The sequence below is a fragment of the Rhea pennata genome, chromosome 18, assembly GCF_028389875.1.
Source record: "Rhea pennata isolate bPtePen1 chromosome 18, bPtePen1.pri, whole genome shotgun sequence".
In the NCBI taxonomy this organism is placed as follows: domain Eukaryota; kingdom Metazoa; phylum Chordata; class Aves; order Rheiformes; family Rheidae; genus Rhea; species Rhea pennata.
The window spans coordinates 6,202,198-6,225,015 of NC_084680.1; the positions used below are offsets into that span (position 1 = coordinate 6,202,198).

Consider the following 22,818-nt stretch of genomic DNA (forward strand, 5'->3'; position numbering starts at 1 on the left):
GTATTGAGCTGCCAATACGAAAAAAATAGCATGCTGTAGGAGACTCACCCACAGAACATGAAGATGGTGCTGGACGAGGGATCGTGCGGCAGAGGAAGGGTCTGCTGCAGGCAGAGCTGCTCGCAGCCGCCGTTGAAGCCATCGGAGCAGTCGATCCCTTTGGAGTAGTCATAGCAACCGGTGCCATCCTTCATGGGTCTCAGGCCCTCGGGGCACTGCAATGAGAGAGGGCACACGATACAGTAACGGGTGCACCCCACGTGCACCTCTGAGTCCCAGCCTGCTGTCTGTCCTCACAGGGCATAACCTGTGACCAAAGGAACTTGGCGTGTGGCTGCTCTGCTCAACTCTGTTGGCAACCAAAGGAGCTAAATTTGTCCCATGCGTGACGGACATGCCAGCGATGGGACAGCCCAGACAGCCACTCCCCTGCACCAACTTGCCCAACTTTTGAGGAAGAGGAAAGGATCTCAGGAAGGGCCTGGTCTGCTGCAAAAACTGTTCTCACCATCCTCATTTAGGAGAAAGACAAAATCCCCAACACAGCAAGATTACACAGCTACAAAGCTTTGAGCCAGCATGGGGCTAATCGTGATGACCTGCCCTATAATATGCTGTAGAAACCCTTAACATTTATCATCTCTTCCTCTGTGATGTGCAAAGTCCCACATAACCATCCTAATGCCTGGGAGCTATGGGGGCTGACATCCAGCTACGGCAGGGAGGGCAGAGACCACCTCTACCAAGGAGGGATTTTGTTCTGGAATTTATCACGGCTTTCAGTTTTCGAGTATATTTTATTAACAACTGCAGAGTCATATCGAGTCATTTCCAAAAGCATCTTGTGGCATCCCACTGGAGAAGGCAGCTGCAGTGAGGATGAGCCCCTGGTGCTGCCTAGCTCTCTGCAAAAGCGGAGGAAGGACCGGGGGAGGACAGATCTCTGCTGAGACTAAACAGAACAGTTTTCCAAAGTTGAGGGAACCACACTGATTCATACAGGCTAGGGATTTGGCTCTGAGTTTTAATTTCAGCTCCCCAGCTGGTTTTCCTCATCCCAAAAGATAAAAACCAACAGGTAGCAAATGCTATCAATAAATTGTCACCCAGATGAAAGCATTCTTCTATTTTACTCTAGTTATTTTTCCCTTTTCACCAAACATGCACGCACACAAACAACAACAAAAAGGCTAGTCTTTGAAAAAAATAGATAAATCTTGTCTAGAAGCAGCTCACAATTAAAAATGCATTATGGAACTTCTTGAAGATGAGTTAGACTGGAGCTTGTACAGGTAGTGATGAAGGGAGGTTATAAATGGCCTCTGTCAAGCAGAAGAAAGGTTATAAAACCGCTATCCTTCGTGCTTAAAAAAGAAAATCAATTTTCCGTGTGAGCAAAATCCTGTACATATTAACAAAAGTTCAGAAGATCCCAGACCCCGTTCTTGCCATCACAGGCAGATGCCCAACAGGAGACTGGCTGCCAAGCCTTGCCCACAGCTGCCCATCAGCACCTGCCTGCTCAGAAGGTAACCTCTCTGCATGGGATATTAGAAACATCCCTTAGGGAGTCCTGGACCACCCCATCCAAGTGATAAAAGTTCTGTATTTACTTCCTAGAAAAACAGTGCCATTGGCTGGTATGAGCTTGCAGGGGTGTCGATGTTGCTTCAGCACAACCTATAGTAACAGCGATGTCTCACATCCCCCTCTACTCTCTCCGGCTACTTTGCCCTCAACTCAGCTGCTGAGGCTAGTACGGACCTCAAAAACCTCAGCATCTTCCTTGTAGGCTCTGAAGCAGGGGCAAGGCACAGAGGCAAGTGAAAGCAGAGAGGTACCAGGCTCTTCCAGCCAAAGAGCAAGATACAATGGCCCCAGATGGCTGTCTCTGCATAGCAGAAAAGGCAGAGGGGTGGCAGGCAACAGCCCTACCGAGGCACAAGCAAGCAGAAAGTAAGGGAGGCAAATGCTTTCTAGATACATATACAGAATAAATACGAAGGAGGAGGGGATGTTTAGAACAACCTGTGCACTTCACTGCTGAGCTGTCTGGGAAACAAGATCAGGATAATTGTATTTGTGAACCCATGTATATAATACTCCATCTACTGCAGTCTCCTAGTCTGTGGGCAACGTAAGAGCTGTGCAAAGTGGCAGAAATGCACCTTCCTGGAAGACACCGGGGGCTGACTGCAAACAACTCAGTACACCCCATGGCACCACATCCACTTCTCAGCTCCTGTCCTCCTCCAGGCTGGGAGGCTGTTGAGCATGGGCAGCACTTTTTGCAAAGGTGAGTTAGAGAGGTCTGTGCTTGCAAGACTGCCACATTTCAGCAGGGCCCTGTGCAAGTTCCTCCTGGAGTTCATAGATCTTCCAGGGAGGCTAAGGGGAACTGGATGGGATCTTAAGTGAGCAGGAGCCGCAGGATCACAGCCAGGGTTTCAGCAGAAGTACTTTGGAGCTGTTACCTGGGACCATCACCCTGGAACAAGTATGCTGAGCTCAGTGTCTTCACCAGCCTGCAGAGGAAGATGATGGCACTTTCCCTGGGACTGAGTCAGTGGGCCACAAAAGGCCCTCGCTATCCTAGCTGCACTCTGATCGAGATGACCCATGAGATACAGATCTCCAGTTTGGCTTTTAATTACCAGAAAGCATGCTTTGTTTCTGTTTGTAATTATGCATTCTAATACGTTAATTATGGAATGCAAATAGCTCAGCATTAAATTTGCAGAAGAAAGCACCCCCTCTTCTCTTCCCTCTGCATCCACATTCCCCATCTCTGGGGAGCCAGCTCTCTAGCCAGCTACTGGGTTGTAGCAAGAAGTTCTCCAGGGACAGAAAGCTTTTGTGGCCAACGCACAGAACAGGGAGATGTACGTGCCCGGCAAGGCTGGGAGAGGAATGTGCTCTTCTTCGGGGAGAAGATGATAGGGACGGTGACCCAGAGGAACTAGCTAGCTTTGCAATTAGTGACAGCCAGCAAAACAAACAGGCATACGGCAGAGGAAGCAGGAATAAATTCAATCCTCTTGGGCTGCAAGTTCTGCCTGCACTTCCCAGTAGTATCTGCATCACTCACATAAAGCTGGATGGAATAAGTGGATGGAGCAACTATTTGGTGCAATAAAGCAGCCAAGGATCTAGCCCAGACCTGGTGGCAGAGGGTTTACAGCCAAGACAATGTTCCACAAACAGATCAGAATTAAGACACAGCTAAAGCCCCTTTGGGTGCCAAAAGGTTCTTACCCTCACACTGAGTACAGTTGGAAATTACCCCCCAACACACACACACACAAAAACAAACAAACAAAACACAGATGCATGCTAATCTCAACTCTATGGGCTGCTCTGAAAGCTTGGTCCGGACTCCCAGGTGGGCTTACAAAAACAGCACTTGCTCTGTATTTTCTGGCCTTTTACAGAGAACCATATCTGTTATTGCTGACATTGATTTGTCTGGCTCAGGCAGCAGAGAACCAATAACTACTGTGAGTTTTAATCAATCCCACATCAATCCAGCTGCAGTTCAATTTGTGATCTGCCTTGGCAGTGACACAGGATGGGGGTGTGTGTCTGAAAATGATTAGAAAATCGATAGGTAACTCAGCCAATAATTCTGTCTGGGCAATCATGGGTGACAAGTTCCTCTCCAATCCATCCATAGCAGCTGCTCTGTGCAGGGTGAAAACCAGCAAGATAAGGCACCACCACAGCAGCCGAACTACTACTGTGCACTACTCAGACAAAAAAAAAAAAAAAAAAGGAGATTTATAGATTTTGACCAGGGCGGCAAAAGAGATTCTACATATCGCTAGCCAGCTTTTGAAAAGAAACTGTTTGTGACTTGCCATGTTAGATCAGCATGGCCTGTAGACATTGGCAGCCAAGGAACCTACTTGAACCTCCTAGGACATTGTTCATTAAAGGATCAAACTGACAAGCAACAAATAAATAAGGTAATCTCGCCATTTGGAATGTGGGTTTAGAACTTAAACCATTCTGCTGAGAGGACAGGTAGGAAAAGATGGTTGGAAAGCCAAGGTAGGGAGAGACTACAGTTTGCTGGTCTGTCCTGAAAAGCCATGGAGAGGAGGTTACCAAATATAAATCTACCATCTTGCAAATCTACTCAGTTTATATATGAACGAGTTACTTTCTCTGTGACAGCTAGCTCTGCAAACTGTTCTTGGATTAGAAAGAAAACTTGGGGTTCTTGTCTTCTTGTGCGTTACCACTGATGTAAAAGATTCTGCAGACTAAGTTTGGCCCACAGCCCCAAAGCAGCAGCCCCTCTGCTGTCACCAGGTTTGTAAAGGCAGAACCGACTGCGACTGCGCACCTATTTTGCTGACAGCCAGCCAGACTCTGGCCCTCCTTCTCTCAGCCTCACCGGCAACGCAGAGAGGTCTTCATTTTTGTCATTACAGTCAGCAAAAAGGACACTGAATATGCATAGGGAACAGATATGCTGCGTATGAAAGTGCTATTTTTACCTGGTTTTCAGAGGAGAATTGTCCTCCCCTGTTAAATGCTATCAGCCAAGCTCACATGGAAGGGCAGAAGCAAAACTGGAAAGAGAACCCACGAGTCCTGCTATCCCTAATCCCTGCTCCAGGACCTCCAGGAGCCCACGACAGCCCTCCTCGCCGGACCCGAGCTGGCAGCACCTAGCTCTTCTGGCCCCCGCTGCCTTGTCCCACCAGGACGCCAGGAGCAAAGTGCCTCCAACAAGACTCGCTGTCCCAGGCAAACCCAGAGCAAAGTCAACGCGAGCAAGACCGTTTTGAAGGTAAAAGCACGCAACGCCTGAAAGTGATGTAAGAGTTTCTTAGGAAAACAAATATCTGGGCCAATCCGTGTTTGCGTTAGTGAGCAAAGGCCCCTTCCTCCTTCCGCATTTGCAAAGCTCATTAGCGACGAGGTGGGTGAGAGGGGTCACTGCGAAGCAAGGAGAGCGAGCCTCATTACCGAGCTGCGTCTCACTCACGAGAGGGAACCAGCTCTCCATCTGAATTGCCTGACAGGGCTTTTCAGCTCAGCTTCTCTTTTCTGTTATTAAGTTTAAAAAAGAATATTTAATAGCATTTCTGCAAAGAGTAAACTGCCCTTTTTATTATTCTGCTCTGTTGTTTTCTCAACGTTGGCAGCCCCTTTGTCCTAGATAAAAGCCCAGACTTTCCCCGCGCCACGGCAGCAGAGGTGAGGTTGAGCTGCAGGATGAGCCTGGCTGCTCCCGGCTCTTCCGCACGGCGCGGAGGGAAGTCGTCACCCATCCTCTCGCCCCCGCTGCTGCCCTGGACGCCATACCCTGGGACGCAGAACACCGCGGGGCGATCCCCGCTGGCCTGCCACCCTCCCCAAGGAGGGTTACTGCTGCCATGCACCCGCCAAGCCACGGAGGTGGCCACTGCCAGACCTGTGCTGGCAGCAGTGGTGGTGCCAAACTACTGTAACACATCGGCACACAGGTCTGTAGCCAAAATCAAGGAGGTTTAAAGAGGTGCAAATCAAGCTGTGGCTAAACGCTGTCCTGCAAAGGGAGTTGTGCTCTGGTAGGTGCTTGTAGTCCTCCTTGAGCTGGAGAAGGAGCCGGTGGCCCAGCGCTACAGATGCCCCGACCTTCTGCTGCAATGCTCGCATGCACCCTGACACACGGGCAGGCAGCCACCTCCGCCCACCAGAAGCTCAGGATGTTCAAGAGAGCCGCGAGAAAGCAGACACAGAGAAAACTCAACACGCAGAGGAAGACGGAGTGTAAATTCTTGTGATATTATTACAGCCTTCACTGTTCATCCCCCAGAGCCAGACTGGACTCAAGCATCCGCTGCTAGCCAGGAGTCCAAAGGCCCTGAACAACCCCACGTTCACTAAGAGGCATCCTCTGCTCCACATTGTCCTCAGCAATCTCTCCAGTATAAAACAAAAATATTCACATGAGGCTCTGCTGAGGTACGAGCAAGCGCCAGCACTTTCACGAGCTCCAAGCTATGCACTAGCATTTATTTTATTTGCTCCCTGGATTTCAGAAATGACACAAATGCATTAAACACTTTTGTGCCTCTATGTATTTAGACAACTCCTGCTCCACCTGCCTTTGCTTTCTTGTCCAGAGGGCAGATGACAAGGACTGCTCTTAACACAAGGGAGGACCAGAGACTGGCAGGAGAAGACCCAATCTCTACGGGTAAGATTTATCCCACCTGGCTTATCATTTGGACTCCTTCAGAGCTCAGAGGGAGATGGGTATGGTTACAGTGCCGTTCACCTCATCCCATGGCAAACCTGTTGACCATATAGACAGCGAGGACAGCTAAATAAGAGATGCCTGGGCATGCACAAACCTACTATTACTCAGTGAAGGATCATCAAATATGTCAATCTTTTGGGCTTCTAAGCACAAATCACACTAGCTCCTGCTCCCTGGCAGGCTCAGGGACCTCAGCAAAGGAGGGCCAATGCGCCAAGGCAGTGTCTCCTCGTCTCCAGCCACTGCAGACCCCTCACATGGACCATCTCAGCAAGCCACCAAGTGCATTTTTGCATCTTGATTCTCCACCTTCAAAGCAGAATGGACTCATTTCAAGTGCCTGTTGGGAAGCAGCATACATGGATATAAGTGCTCAGGGTTCCCGAAGTGAAGGAAATCAAGTTAGCAGGAAATTCTTGCCCTGCTCTCCTTCCAGGATCTCACAAATGGTCCATATGGGGGTCTGCTGGCAGCTCCTGTACATATTGGTGTTTTCCTTCCCACAGACACAGCAGAGGGCTGACAGCTCCAGAACCCTTTGGGAAACGAGACATTCAAGACAGGCACGAAGCCACATGCCAAAATTTAGCCACCAGTGACTGCAAATAGCTGCACACACAGGACACCACAGGAGAAGAGGGCTGGTGCCAGTGAGGTCCTCTGAGGAACCCTATCGAAAAAAGTCAGTGCTGGAGAAGACATAGTTTTCATCATTCAAGTTACTTTTAAGTCCTCTGCCCAGAGCGGGCAGAGAACTCCACCTCCCCTCAGTGTCTCCATGTAGATAGTTACGCTACACGCTCGAAAATTTAGCTAGTTCTTTCCTACATTAAAGGCAGGGGCTGCATGTTGCTTCCATACAACCTTATTTTGCAGCACTAACAACAAAAGTGAAGTTGAAAGTGAGCTCCCCATCCGCTTTCCCCTCTGGCCAGCGTCATGACCCGGCTGCGAGCTGACACCCCGCCAGGATGTGCCTTGCCAGCCCTGCCGTTTCCACCCAAAACTTGCTCCCACACCAAGAGCCCCAGAGTCACCACTCACAGGAACTTGCCACCCCTTGCAAGTGGTCTCAGACTCACGGTCATCTCATCTCGTTCCTACCACTCTGCAACATTTCCACTGAGGCAGAAACATATCATTTGGTGGCTCAGGCAATAGTTGTTTTTGCCACAAAAACCAGCAAGTCGCTTTTGTGACAACTTTGAGCTTGCTTTTCTTCCTTCCTTAAATCCCATTTTCACCGCAGGAAGTTACCTGGGTGAACAAGATAAAGCACAGTCTCCTTGGGACAGGGACTCTTTGTTGGGGTTTTGTGCAGTGTCTAACTCTGTCCTCTACACCACGGGTTTCTAATTTCTATCATAATATGCATAAGTAGTAATCTTCTGCTTCAACGAGCTAGCTAAACTTTAAAGAGATTAGAGAAGAACTGTTTCCTCCCCATCTCCCCCCCTCGCGTGTGCATGTCAACATAATTAGCTAGGTGCTTCTTAAGGCAGGGATGGATGAATTTTTATTTTTCAATAAACAATTGTCTGTCAGAAAACGCAGATTTGATGAAGCTTAAGTGCTTCGTGGGATTCCATCAGTTACATCTCAAAATTCATTGGGAAATTATGGAAGCATTTAATTTTGACAGGCTTGAAGTGTTTCGCTTTCCAGCTGCTTAATTCTGTTTTTATTTTAGGTTGTACACTGGGATAACCTAATATATAACATGAAACTCTACATGATAATGTTAGATTTAAACGTTTCATCCTTAATAAAAAACAGTGTTTTGAACCAAAATAAGTGCAAACGGGATTTCTGCACGGCCATTTGGGCTGAGTAGAAACTCCCAAACATCCGATTTCCCCAAGAAGCAAAACTTCTTTTCACTTGCTTCCTTTTGATCTTCCCTCCTTGTTCTCCTTCATCCCCAAGAAGCCCCCAGGTGACGTGTGCTGGAAGAAGACCAGAAAGATAGGCCACTGGCCTGCTCCTCTATTTCAGATCTCATTTCTCTATGAAACAGTTACATTCTTAAAATTAAGCCATTTCTCTGCACTGCTTTGCAGCAGCTAAGGAATATCACATCATTTTGATGTGGAAGAGAGTAAAAGAGAAGGATTAGCTCCAGACAGGCTGAGCTAAGGCTTATGCACCTGTGTGGACCATGCCAAAGTTCCCTTCCTTCTGTATCTAGAAAGACTAGGACTGACCCAGCACAGGTGTCACAGTGTGGGTCACAACTTAAGACACTGTCTCAAAGATCCTCTCTCTTCTACATACAGTTGAGGCAGACAAGCTCTCCTACCCAAGGCATTGACCCCACAATCATGAAGAAGAGCTGTTTACACTGTGCTTGTGGCCAAACTATGTTCTCTTTGCTCAAATTATAAAAAATAAGTGTGCCAGAAGAATCTCAGTCCCAAAGCAGTAAAATGCTGCAGATGGGCAGGATTTAACCTCTGTGTACAACAGGGGCATCTGGTTCCTGGAGCGTTTGGCTTGGCAGGAGCTCTCACTCCTTACAGACACCTCTCCCAAGGTGGGATTAACCCCTGAGCAGAGCCATGCCGCATGCCCTTCCAAGCCAGACTACACAGCAGCTTCGGCCTCCATACTGTAAGTCACTTGCTCCTGACTCAAACAAGCAACTTGCTGATACCTGTAGGTGTTTGCAGTGTGCTCCAGAAGCAGGAAACGGAGCTGAAAACAGACTGCCTTCTGCGCCCCATCAACCTCTGCTCTACAGTTTATGGTGTGGGAACCACCAAATCATGCTGCTTACAACTGCCTGTTACTCACCAGGGCAAAGTCAGGTAAGGCACAGCAGCAAAACCAAACACCCCGATCTGCCGCTCCGCTCAGCTGGCAGCCTTCCCTGCACCCGGCTGCAGGTCACGGATGCACAACACAGGGCTCCAGGAGGGCTTTGTCACCGCAAGACCTCAGGACAAAAGACACAGGGGGGCTCAGGACTATGCACACACACGCACACACACACAGACTCATGCTGTACCACGCGCACCTTGTACCTGCTGCTGCCTCCTCCCACAGCAACCCAGTTGACAAGCAGCTCCCAGATTTTCAGGAGCTTCAAGAGCCAACATGCACCTCCTAACCACACAGCTAGCCCAGGGGCTAAGACCAAAGCTCACTTTTCTTGGGAAATAAAGGTTCTCTCTTACCTTTCTAGGGCTAGCCGTCCTGCCTTCTGGCTAGCTAATGGGAACTGCTACCAGATAGCACGTACAAGCAGAAAGGAGCATTAGCACCCACAAGTGAATCAAAGTCAGAGACAGGTGGGGAAACCGGAGTTTAAGCCACTTTACAGCTGTTTTCTTCACTCCCCTAAATCCAATTCACAGCTTTTCATCTCAAATTACAAATCACTGACACATGCTGGTCAAGCACTTTCACTCCTTCAGCATGTCTTCCCTCCTAGAGGAGCAGCTACCTACATGGCAGCAGAAGAGATCGGCGATGCATACTTCTGCATTGGCAATAATCCAACTTGTTCCTCCCATGTAACATCTCCTGTTTTGCTCTGATCCCTTACAGATGCTGTGAAATACACACTGAACTCAAAGAATGCACAGACCAGAGCCACCAGATTTAGAGAAGCTCACGGGAATTTTATTCTCTTTTAAAATGCCTGTCACTCTCCAAACACCATAGGAATTCTCTGGCACGCTAAGGAAAAGCAGTACTGAAACAGATGCACCTCTATCGCTTGCGGATTGTTACGCTGCAAGTTAGGGCTCGAAGGTGAGACCCCGGTGATTCCAGGCACTGACCTTAGCAAGACTGCAGTTAATAGGACGAGATTCCACCTAACAATCCTTAGAATTAACCAAACAAAAAAAAAAAGCCTCCGATAAGAAAAGAGCTGCAGAAACCTATTACGCACTGATGCCATCTACTGGGTACAAGCAAAAATAGCAGAAAAGCCGTAAGAAGAGAAAGAGCCGTAGGGGAAGCGTGTGATGGAAGCAGGGGAGCCGTCACCCCTCCGTGCGGGGTGAGGAGCAACGGGGACCTCAGCCCCGGGAATCCCGGGCCCTTGTAAGAAGTAGCAGTGAGATGACATTTCCGAGCCTATATTTCCTTCCCTTCCCCAGTAACTGAGGGAGTCTCTGGGTCTTCCAGCTCTGGATTTGAACCAAGCAAAGCTACGTGCTCGTTTTTCCTTCATAAGACCAAGGAGATTGACCTAAGAGGGACTCAAACGATGTCTGTAAGCAACTGCCCCCGACATTTTAAACAAGTCCTTTTAAGGCCAAACAATTAGATAATGGCAGAGACCACATTGCTAAAAAGCCTTAAGATAAATGCATCCTCAATCCCTGCAGAATTACTGGAAGCTGTATTAGGGGCACTAAGGAACCAGTAACAGATGATGATTATACATAAAAGGAATAAGAAATCTTTCAGATTTGTGCTGTTCCCTGGTTGAGCTGCGAGGCTCCGGCTCTGGTGAGTATTAATTGCTTACAAGCCTGCATGTATATTTTATGCTCAGTACCTGCCTAGAACATTTGTTGGATTTAGCCTTGATTGATGAACCACTGATTATATACTTCTGTGGTTCTCAGCAAATTAATAAACTGTTGACTGGTTAAGATTAACAACATGTCATGATTTGAGAAACAGTGTCCAGAGTAAAGCTGAAACGAACCTAGCGCTAAAATTAGAACGTGAATGCTCCCTGAACTCTATAAAAAGGGGAGAGCTTAATTAAATTACATCCCAATATTGCCTATAGCACTTACCAAATTGGCAAATTGAGTTCACGGCAGTTCAGCTTTAAAACGTAACTGACATCGCTGCAAATTCGCAGGGAACGACCCCCATGCCTCCTCGCGCAGGAGGGACGGCTCGCACCCCAGCACGCTCCAGTACGCGGGGCAAGATGGGGAAAAGCAGCATCGCCAAGCGCACCCGCGCAGGAGGAACACGGGCAGAGGGTGAAGCAAGAGACCCCACTGAGTGCCGGGAGCATGGGACAACCCTCCTCTCGCACGGAGCGGGGCGGCTGGCGGCAATCACCGCTTGCCCATGTTTTTTATACTTTTCCCTAGGCAACGGCTGTGGACCGCGGTCCGAAACGCGGGGCTGCACCAGACAGATCTTTGGTCTGATCGCTGCGGCTCGCTGCTCTCATCGATGCAGCAATTCCTGGAGACCTACAAGCAAGTGCCGGGTGTAAAACGTTGCATAAATTTGGTACAGCTGGAAGGGATGACAGTACTTTGCATTTCTTTTATCACTTCAGTCAGAAGGGAAGCCAAGTGAAACAGAAACCAGAGGGGTGATCCATCAGAGGGCTCTTTTCCCCTCTCTCAGCATCTCAAGTCTCGCCCGGTCGCGCATCCCTCACTCCGCCGGCCCTGCCGAAGGTCCAGAGCACCCGGACACCTCTGCGCAGAGGTGCATCTTTCTATACCGTCCTCTCCTCGGACGGGCCAGGGGCTCCTGGAGAAGCGCAGACCTTCCCCACCCCCCCCCCCCCCGCTGATGCACAGCCCTCAGCACCCACGGAGGGGTGGGGGGCCCCGGCCAGCCCCAGGCGACCGGTGACCCCCCGCGCGGTCTCGCGCTCGGGGAGCACGATGTGCCCCAAGGGGGTTTCTCCCTCCAGCTCTTCCTTCCTCTCCCCGAGTCTTCACCCAGTATGTGTTTTGTTCCCTTTAAATAAAGCCTCATTTAGCCATTCCAGAAAAGGGAGGGAGCTTGTTTTCCCTGAGTGACACAGTTTTCAATTTCTGCCGCTCTGCATGCCGGTGTGGCAAACGCTAGGCCTCTAATTTATTGACAATTTCTATCTTAATATATCTTGACTTTTAAAAAGAGGCGTCTCTTCCCAGCAGCGCAGGGCAATCAGGGCCCCGATTGTTTCTGACAGTATCTCGGAGGCACATTAGTTTTCAGAGCAAAATGACACTAAAAAAGAACAAAAAAAAAAAAAAAACCAAGAAAAAACACATGCACAAAGAAACAGCCCCTCCTTGGAAAAGGCCAGAACAAAAAAAAAAAAAGAAAAGAAAAAAAGAAAAAAAGCACAAAAGAGAGGAACAGAAAGGCAGGGATGAGGCGAGCTGCAGGACTGCTGTAGCGCCTTGCCTGTGACACATCAGGCTGCCGTGCTAAATGGCCTTAACAAGCAATCGGAGAAGGGGATAATGAAAAAGCCACCCTGGAGACGGCGCCACTCCAGTCTGACCTTTCCAGGCTGCCGTGTACAAACATCTTCAATAAATAAAGAGACACTTAACTCCTGCCTCTGCAGAGATATAGGAGAGAGGGGGTGACAGGGGCTATGCCGGGCTTGAAAAATGAAGCTTTGGAGAAGAAGGGGGATAGTTTTGGGGGGGCTTAGGATGACCGTGCGCGTGGTTGCATGCAAAGCGCAAGTCAGCGTGGTCGCAGAAACGGTGTTGGTAACACAGCCCGAGCGGCGCAGAGACCCAAGGGCGTTAGAGCGGCCGGGTGCACGCACCAGAGAGAAACCTCGGCGTGCAGGTGCGGAGTGCAGCTGTGACCGTGCGCGTGCAAGAGCGAGCACTGCACCTGTGCGCACGCACGCGCGCGTGCGTGCGTGCACGCCACGCGCCTGCAGGCAGGCGGAGCGGGTGACGGGCTTTGGACCCTCTCCACCAGCGAACGCCTGCATAAAGCAGACGCCTTGACTGACGCTTCCCCTGCGGACAAGCGGACAACGTTCCCATGCTAGGAGGTGTCTCATTCCCAGATTCTTCTAACGGGAAGAAGAAGAGCGAGGCTCCAGGATTAACCGGCTGTTTCACAAGGATTTGCCTCCTCGTTGCCACTGCTCTGCATTTGACGTGGGACTCACCACAACGCAGCACAAACTCCTTGCATGAAGAAGTGTTAACTTTGCCCTCGGAGAGAGACAGGTCAGAGTGGAAAAGACTGCAGAGTGCTCCTTCAGCCCCCCCCAACCCCAGAATAACAGCGAAACCCTCCCACAGCTGGCAGCAAACCAAAGCCTCTGCCTGAGACCGTGGTCTCGGAGGTCTTCTGAAGAGGGACTGCAAAACCTGGGAAGTCGGAGGTTGTCTGGCAAGACAGGAGCATGCTCGGAAATGAACGGAAACTCTGAGGGTTTCAGAGGGGCACAGCGGAGAAGAGGATGGGGAGATACTTCACCTTGCCTCCACTACAGCTGGGAAGAACAAGCCAGCAGCACAAGTGAGACTTTGTTTTCAGCCAGTGTTTCTCTGACAAGCAGGAAAACGGCCATTAGCAGCCCCATCCATTCATCTTTTACACATCTAAGCCCAAGTGAATACGGCTGAGCAAATGCTTGCCTGGTTCCTGCTCCTTTCTTGACTATCTTAACGCAAACTTCCCTTATGTAATTTGCTGTGAAGGCCCCAGGGAGGAGGTGAGTCCACCGGCAGCACACACATCCCCTCTGCCCCATGCGAGGAGCGGGCAGCATCACCCTCGGCCTTGCCCCCAAACACACCCTCACCTGCGAGGGCCAGCGTCGAGGGTACCTACCACACAGCCCGTAGAGTCCACCTTGCGATCCGAAACGCACTTGAAATTGCGGGTACAGCCACCGTTGTTGCGGGAGCAGTCTCGGACTGGCCCAAAGGAGGAGAGCAAGTCATTGATGGTTTCAAAGTAGGTGGACAGCATCGCTTCTTCCCTTGGAGACAAAAGGCACTATTAGAGCTGGGAAGGAGGGAAAGGGAGGCGGCAGGGCAGCACGTGTGCGGTGCCCCGACTTATCCGCAAAGGGGGCTGTTCAGGCACCACCAAGGCGTTTTCATCAGCAAAAAACATAGCCAAAGGGAGGTTCCCAAGAACACAAAGGTTTTGTGATCGTGTTATATATTTCTAATTTGCTGCTGACATCTTTGATGAAAATCAACCAAGCCTGGGGTTTCAAGGATACTAACTTTCCACCATATTCATGCAAACAAGCAGCTAAGAGAGGATCTGTTAGCAGCCTGGCTTGTGTGGGAATTCAACACTATACCAGGTATCAGAGAGTCCAGAAAGGTGAATTATGAATGTTTTCTCTCATTATGAATGTTTTACAGACAAGTGAAGCTTCTGTGAGCGCACACACCTTGTCTAGTGCCTGGGGATGCTGCTCAGGATGTAAAGCCACAAGAGACTTGGCTTTATTTGCTGAGATGTGGAAACTGGAAACTCAAATCTGTGCTTGGATTAAGGTGATGGAGGACCCTCGACCAGGGGCACATAAGGAAGGGTGTGAGCCCAGCTCTGCCTTCTGCTACGTCCATGCCCCTCTGCAGCACAACTGTGCAATGCTGCACTCCTGCAGCCTGAGACGATTTTGCAAACCCTAGCGCACAGCTGCGTTTTAGAACCTTTTCCTTAGGCAAATGAGAAGCAGAAATGCCTATGAATTCAGTGGACATTTAAAGACTCAAGAAACTCCCACCCCTGCCTCTCCGAGCTGCACACGCAGCAGATTTTGCCTGTGACAAAGTATTCAGGTGCTTGCTTTCTGCTGGATTCCTGCAAAGGGGACATAGATGCTTGTTGAGAGCTTTAAGCATCTCCAAGGTATTTTTCATCTTCTGAGCACATTTTATATATTAACCAATTGCTTCCCGTGACATCCTGGGCCACAGATCCGGTCACCCTCCTAATGCCAGTGAAGGATGCACAAGGAGTCAAGCAATTTTCCCAAGGCCACAGAGCAAGCCAGTCTCAGAGACAGGCTCGACTTCCACAGTCTGTTTACTAGATCTTTATACACACAAAATCGGAAATATCCACGGAGACAATGCCATGAGTTATACATCAGTTTGTTCCTCTCCCTCACCATAGCATTTTCTCCGTCGCCATAGCTGAACCAAAAAACCTGCACAACGGCTCGAGGCCCATCGCTCTTCTCCATTTTTGTTTGTTTATAATCTCAAAACTGTGTGCTTGGCAATAAAACAGCAGTGCAGGAATACTCAACGGGTGTTGAAGACCACAGCGCTGCTGTCTAGAGCTAGCACCGCACTCGCTAGCAGAGGAGGGCCCCTGGGCATACACGGACGCACGCACTCACCCTCGCGCGTGCAGCGCTGCCAGCACCAAACGTTCGAAAAATCATGAGTCAGCCAGTACAAAAAACATAATGAGATAGGCATAAAACTGATGAGATTTTAAAAATAAATCAATCATTCTGAGAGGGTTTTTTTTTTTTTTTTTTTTTTTTTTTAATTCGCCTTCTGCCTTCTGAGCCTTTAGGGTATAGTGGAGGTTTTCTCTGCAAGCTTGGCGGCTAGAAACTACAAAAAGACCAAACCCAAAGCAATAAAGCACTGCATAGTTCTAAATTTAAGACTTTCAGGCAACCCCAAGATTCCAGAAGCTGGGACTTCAAACAGGCAAAATACCTGTTTGAAGGTGAGGAGGCATATCCCCTGCGCGGGCGGCTGCGGAGGGCTGCGTTCGGCGCTGTGATGGACGCTGAGCTGCCCCGAATGCTGGGGAAGAACCTTCTACCACTGCCGGTGCATCTCCGGGCCCTGTGGCAGTACTGCCTTGAGTTATGAATTCCTCTCTACGCCATACGCTTTCACCTCAATTAATGCTTCCCAATTAACTTTTCCCTCTGGGTGATCATGTTGTAGCTATTCCCCTCTTCTTGGCCCATCTGCTAGATTTTCCAGCATATTTGGAGCTGAATCTCCCTCTGTCCTTTCTTGGTCGTGTTTCAAATATCTTTGGAGGCCTTTTCTATTAGCACTCTGTTCCCACTAGAATTTGCAGCTCCTCCGAAGTGAGGGAGTGAGAAAGACAGAATATATTAGATCAGGGCACATATTTCTGCTGGAGAGAGAGGAGAAGAGGAAGGACATTTTATTTACTCACCCAAAGTGCTGTTTATTAAGGTAGAGAAAATTGCTTAGAAAAATGTGACAACTCCTCCACCGCCACCCCACAAAGTCCAACCTCGTCTGCTGCTCCTCCTGGAGGAGCGAAGATTATCGGGGGCCTTCTGCTCTCATCTGAGGTTGACGGCCAAAAAAAAAAAAAATACAGCAATGTGTGGGAGAGTAAAGAGGATACCACGGCTGGGGTAAATCAGGATACCCGCACGGTGCTTATGCAGAGCCCGGCTCGTCGCGCTCTCGCTCCGAGCGACGCCCGGGGAGCACAGGCTCGCTTTTAATTAAATGCCGCGAACGCAGAACGAACGAGGCTCCTGTGCCTCTCGAAGGGTAGGCGATTTCTGCTGGCAGAAAGCAGAGGGGGAAAAGGGGGGACGGGGAACCTTGCTCTCCAAAACCATGCCTGGCATAACGCATCACCGCCGGCAAAACACCGAGCGAGCCGGCAGCAAACTTCGCTTTCTTGTGCTTTGGAGGGGAACCGCTCGGCCGGTGGGAGCCAGGCGCTGCCACCGAGGTACTCAGCCCCGAGGGACGCCTGCCTCCCCGCTACCTCCTCCTCGACCGAGAGCCCTCTCCTGCCTCTCTATCCCAGCTCTGCCAACACGCCGGGGTACGGCTCCTCCAGGGCTGCGCTCCCCGCTTGGGTTGAGCAGTGCCTCGGTGCACTGTCCTGCTGCTACCCACCTTGCTCCGGGGAAAACGGACAATTTCTCTTGGTGAGGTCTTCTCGGCTCCCCAAAATGTGTGGTTCCCTGGGGCGAGTGCCAGGCATAGGATCAGGGGTCTGGATCCTGGCCTTGAGTGTGGCCACAGCTCAGGAGCATCTCTGTGCCCGGTTGGGCATGTGGAGCTCCCCCACCAATGGGCAACTGGAAAGGCACCTGGGAGCCACCAGGTGGAGCAGGACGGGATGGACAATTGGATGTTAGATGTCTTCATTCGAGTTGTATTAACTATGTTATGAGTCTGGAGCCAGCGAAAGCTTTCAAAGCCATTTGGCCTTCAGTCGAGAAGTAAGAAAAAGACGGATCTAGGTTGTCAGCCACATGGACAATGGGCAGGTCTGTGAGGGCAGATGCCTTGCCTGGGACTCAGTTTTACTTTGTCAATTTGAGCTAAATGCCTAGATTTACAGTGGGGGAAAAAAACAAACAGACGCTGACACACGCCTCTCGGGCCCGCAGCACTCACAGAGAGATGCTACCACCAGGGCTGAGATACAGCCCAGTCAGCAGCGGTCAGGCCCGCTACACAAGCCTCCAAGGGAAATGCAGCTCAAACAAGAGCTGCTTTTGGCCCCTTTCCTCAATGGCAAGGAATGCACTCCTGCCATCTGCTCCCCTGGGAGCCAGGCCACCAACATATGATAATGTGTCATCCATGAAAGCATCCTGTCATCCTTGAAAATCACTCATGAACTCTGCAGTTTACCCCATCACCCTGCCTGGTGGCCCTAAGACAGCCACCTGGCTATACGCCGTTCTCCTAAGAACTCCTGTAGAACAAGCATGGTCACACCTCCCCTTCCTGGACCTTCCTCCTCTGAACCTTTCCACTTCTCTCACCAGTGCACTTCTTTGCAAATAGCGGTGTTGCCATATCAGAATTGAACATTGAACCATCAAACCCCAGTGCTGGCCTTTGAGTCAAAACAGCGCTGACAGTTTGGGGATACTTTAAGAGAGAGGGTAGCATTTGACCATCCCTGTGTGGCAGTCCATCAGAGGAAGTCATCCCTCCCGCCCTCTCTCTCCCCGTCGGCAGTAGTTCAGTAACGCAAGATTAGAACGGCCCTGATACATGAATCACTCTCCCTGCAGTAATGAGCTGCCTTCAAAAGAACATCTATTTTTCTTGTTCTACATTTATCCGTATTGAATTTCATCAAGAAGATCACCCCTGGATCTGTTCTGACAAGGCAAAATAGAGAAGATGGGCTTCTCAGTTTGTGCCGCGTCTTGAGCACATCGTCAACCTCGAGGAAATTCCCCATGGCCCTGCCTTGACCCAGACTGCATCAGGCAGAGCGTCTGCATGCCCTTCATGCACGAGCCGCAGTTGAGGAGCTCACTGCAGGAGCGCAGCCCCCAGTGTGCTGGCGCCTGCTGGGAGAACCGGACCTTTCCCCCCCTGGTTCCAGTGATGGAGGCAGGAAGCAGATGTTATGTGCTGTTGAAAAGGGAATTTTGGAGCAATGATCTAACTTCTGGTGCTCAATTCTCTGCACAAACACATACAAATATATGAGCACACACACGCACCTTAACTCTCCCGTCCTCCCAAAGACACGGGCAGACACACAAATGATACACTCCTAAATGAAACGCACTCTCCTCACTGCCAGCACCCACTGATTACACACCTAGCCCTCGCTGAAACCCGCCTTTCTGACAACTTTTATTGCCATAAATGGTTAGTGCGATGCACAACAATACTCCTTGCTGTCAGACGTTGTGCAGCTCCCAAGGCAGACTGAGGTGTCCGTTGTTACCCAGCCCTAGTCATTTCCCAAGGCCTGCAGTTGCGTCTATTCATTTGCAAATATTTTCTCTTCCACCTCCCCATTGCTCTCCATCCTCCTCCTTTGTTCCAGGCCTTCACTAATGAAGCAGATTCAGTGACAATATTGCTGGGGGTTATTTATTCATGAAATATCAACACCATGCAATTCTCAAAGCCTCCAAAGCACTCATCTCAGAATAAGCTCCTGAGCTTCACAGTGGCTCTTCTCTTCAGCTCACCTCAGAAGGGGATTAAGGGGTGTTATTCCACTCAGCTGCCCCTTTTTATTGCCTGCTAATGGCTTAAGACTTCAGTGTCCTACAAGGTTAACTGTCACTGAGAAAAACAAGGAAGAACAGGATGCCAGCTTGGACTAAGCTAGTGTCTCTCTACCATCTGCTCCCTGAAGTGTTTCTGGGAGGGGGATCAGGCTGGAGATCTGGGGTTCTTGAGTTTCTAGAGGCTGAGCATGCTAGCAGTGAACAGCATGACACAGTGTCATCTGCAGTTTCACCTCTCAACCAAGGACTGATAGAGAGCGGGGACACAAAACAACCCGGCTCACTTTTCAGCACAGCTCAGCCTCCCTGGCCACGCGCAGTGAGGATGCCTCGCCTACCATCTCACTCAACCACGACTCTCGTTAGCAGAAAGGTATGCAACCTGCTGTCTGCCTCTCACCCTCTCACATTGTCTCCATCAGTTGTGGCAGAGGAGACAAACCAGTGTCCTGCACACAGAGTCCCGTTGCCTTCCTGCACCTCTCTCCTCTCTTAGCCGTGCTTAGTAGCCCTGGCTGCACACAGAAGGTGTCACCGTGGTCCCGTGGCTGCGACAGGCACAGGCGGAAAGGTGCCTTCTGTCCCGCAAAGCACAATGTGAACGGGGCAAGCCCAGCCTGGAGCAGCTTGGAGCCTCTCTTCCTCCAGGTTCAAGTGCTTCCTCTTTGCATTGACACAACCAGGTCACACTGCCCCCACTCAAAGGGGATCTTAAGAGCAGACGCACTCATGAATCAGTAAGTAGGAATTTACACTCACATTCCTCATTTTTCAGCCCAATAACTGCCTAACTGATGAATTTTCACCAGCTCTGGCTGAGAAATTTGTTGTTAGACCGGAGAAAAAAGGGCTGATCTCTTTGCTGCTAAGAGCCCACCAGAGAGACATCTACTCCCGCAGACTTTGCCCCTTCCCCTTTACACCCTGTCAGGGGTTAAATCTGGACCTCTTCTACTTTCCACCCTGTTTTCCCTGCCTCCCCAGCTCCGACAGAGCTGCACCGCGAGCTTAGAGATGTGCAGAGACAGAAAACACTGCAATTGGAGACTTGGCCCGGCGGCTGGGCTGGCCGTCCTCGAGCAGCAGCGTTAACGGGGTTGGGTGGCGCCGACTTTCTCATGAGTTAGCACGTGCATCCCCTGGGCGCAGGGGCCATCAGGAGAACCTTAGCAGGGGGCAGGAGGTCAAGGAGCTCTGGGGACACCTCTTCCATGGCTGTGCCTGGCTGTGGGCCAGGGCCTTCACACTCATCCTGGTGCAATTTCAGAATTTCCTTTCCAACATTCAGGGCCCCATGTTCCCCTTTAGGGTAATCTCAATTCTGTTAAAAGGTTGGGGGAGGTCCAGGGATGGAGTTACAAGGAGGACTGTCAGGTTCTGCACCCTCGAGGTGCTGCTGGGTGCCGCGAGTGCTCCAGATCATGAGCAGAGCAGTGGCTATTTTCCCTTTTCCAATCCCTGTCTAGTTTCCAAATGTGACAGTCGTGCAGGAACCCAACCCCAGCACCTATTCCTTTGGGGTGCCACTTTCAGAAAGGGCTGGATACCAACCCCAGAGGCACACCTTGCCCAGGGGCCTCCAAACAGACACCCAGACCTCCAACAACTGAGGCCGCTGGCCATTTAGGGGTACTTTGTTTTTCTCCCAGCAAACACGCTCCCTCTTCCAGGATCACCTATGCTCTCACCTACTCCACTTCCTTCTTCACCTATTCCACTTCTTTCTTTCTCTGTCCCTTTTCTCTTTCCCCTCACGTTTCTTTTTCTCTCTGCTAACCCCCTCTTTTCCTCTAATACAGCCAGCACTGAAATCATTAGTGAGGGTGGTGAACTCTTCTTCGAATTTCAGAGTAAACCACTCAAAGATACTAATGGGATTGCTAGAAGTCAGACCTCTAAGAGCCTTTTCGCTGTACACTTTGTTATACACTGCCTTTTGTTTTGTTTGCAGTTATGCGGGTTGGAAACTTCTTTGTCAGCCACGAATTGCAAATGCTCGGTGGAAGAGGGTGAGCTGGAAAGGGGAAGCGCACTCAACTGCAAGTCTGAAATATCAAACTGGAGTGGGAATTGAAGACGCTAATAGAAGCAAAGTTAACTCAGCCCTTCGTCTGGGTGCGCTGCACAGCACCGCTTAACTGTGTTAAAATATTGCTATGAAGAGCGCAGGCAGCCTAACCTACGCTGAGAACATCTCCTTGCAGAGCCGGGCTACGCAGGGCTGCCTGGCAGATCGGCACGTTTAACCGGGGCTGAAAGCATGCTACAAAACCAATAATCATGTTTTTCATGCAAACATCAGGTAAAATATAATTAAAAAAAAATACATCTGCAGAGTTCAGCATTCAGAAGTTGCATGTCAAAACGTAACCGCCTTGCCCGTGCACTGGCTCCGATGGGTGCCGCAGGCCGGCCTCTCCGGCATGGCCGCAGGACCTGCTGCTGCCCCTCTGTGTTGCCCCATCGCCTGCGCTGGCTCGTGCTCCTGCGGCAGCGAACTTGGACATCCCCTGCTCTAGCCGTCCTGGTAAAAGCCCCTGTTACGCCGCGTGGCAGCATGCGGGGGCATGTAGGACCATCCCCAAGGACACCGACCTGCTCCGCGCCCAGGTGCATCTTCCATAGTTCATTTTACCATCAGTGTTCAGTGACTCGTCTTCTGCCTATCTACTGCCTGGCGTTCAAGCTCACCCCCAAAGGCAGTTATGCATCTCCTCCAGGGGTTTTTCCTCCCTGGGGCTCAGCACTGAAGAATCTGAGTGTCTCCTGGCCCTCACCTGATTTTCACAGCCTCTGTATACAACACGGGGTTATTATTTGCTTCTTAGTGAAGATGAGGAACTAAGGCAAGAACAGATTAGGACTAAAGGTGTTCAGTACTGTTGGGTGTCCAACTGGAGATGCTTTCAGAGCTATTCTTAGTACTTTTAGCACTTTATGTGCTCATGGCACAATTCCAGTTGCATTTAATTGTGGCACAGGCTTCATTGATCTGTGGAAAGGGCTGCAAAACACCCAAATTAGGATGAATATGCAATAAATGGTCACCTGAGAAAAGTGATCTCCAATATAAAAGCAAGGGAATATATTTTCTCCAGGACTTAAACCTTTTTTTGTTTGTTTTTCCCTCCCTGCCTGCAACAAGACACCATTCTTCCCACCGCCTCTCCTCTATCCACTATGCTGTTTACAGCATCTGCAACGAATGAAGCAATCATCTCCTTCAGTACCAAGACATGATTTATCTCCAGAGCTAGCACATCTGCACACTGAGCAATGCCAGGGCCCTCTGGAAAAAGTAGCATCACGTATGCAACACATCACGATGCACTGTCTGACCGGGCAAACAGAGGTTATGGGGCAGCCTTTACACCCAGGGGCAACTTCTAGCTTTTGGACTGCACAATTCCAAACCGCAGCATGTTTGAGCTCTCATCTTGGACCACTTTTCTTAACGCCATGTATGAAGAGGTGCGTGCGTGGACTGGAATTATTATTTACATAGAAAAACTGAGTTCGTCAGTTTGAGAACTGATGAGGGAGATAAGGAAGACATCGTCCTTACTCGTGTGACACAGGAGAATTCATTTGAGGGGAGCCTCACTGACACACCACTGCTGACGAGCTGCTTACTATAAATTTTCCTGATATTCTCACTTTAATACCTGCTATAATAAACACCTGCAAAAAAGCTCTCTCCACAACCTTGAGGTTTAGAGTGTGAATCCCCCCACCCCAACAACCCTCCAATAATTTGCTCAAGATGCAGTAAAACCATCGCTCCGTCAGTGCATTTGAAGCATACCTTATCAACCGGAAATTTAATTAAAGCAAAGCGAACCAACACAAACACAACAGAATAAAAGACGGCTCAGAAAGCCGCTGGTGCCCAACG

At 49.9% G+C, this 22,818-nt stretch overlaps 1 protein-coding gene across 1 annotated transcript in view; it reads right to left on the reverse strand.

The window, feature by feature from the left end:
- Positions 1-22,818, reverse strand: part of ASTN2 (astrotactin 2) — a 410,202-nt gene that overhangs the window by 169,531 nt on the left and 217,853 nt on the right. The window contains exons 11-12 of the mRNA XM_062590667.1: positions 13,772-13,922; positions 49-215 (exon numbers count right to left, since the gene is read on the reverse strand). Of these exons, the coding sequence (XP_062446651.1) occupies positions 49-215; positions 13,772-13,922 (318 nt within the window). The remainder of the gene's footprint in view (positions 1-48; positions 216-13,771; positions 13,923-22,818) is intronic.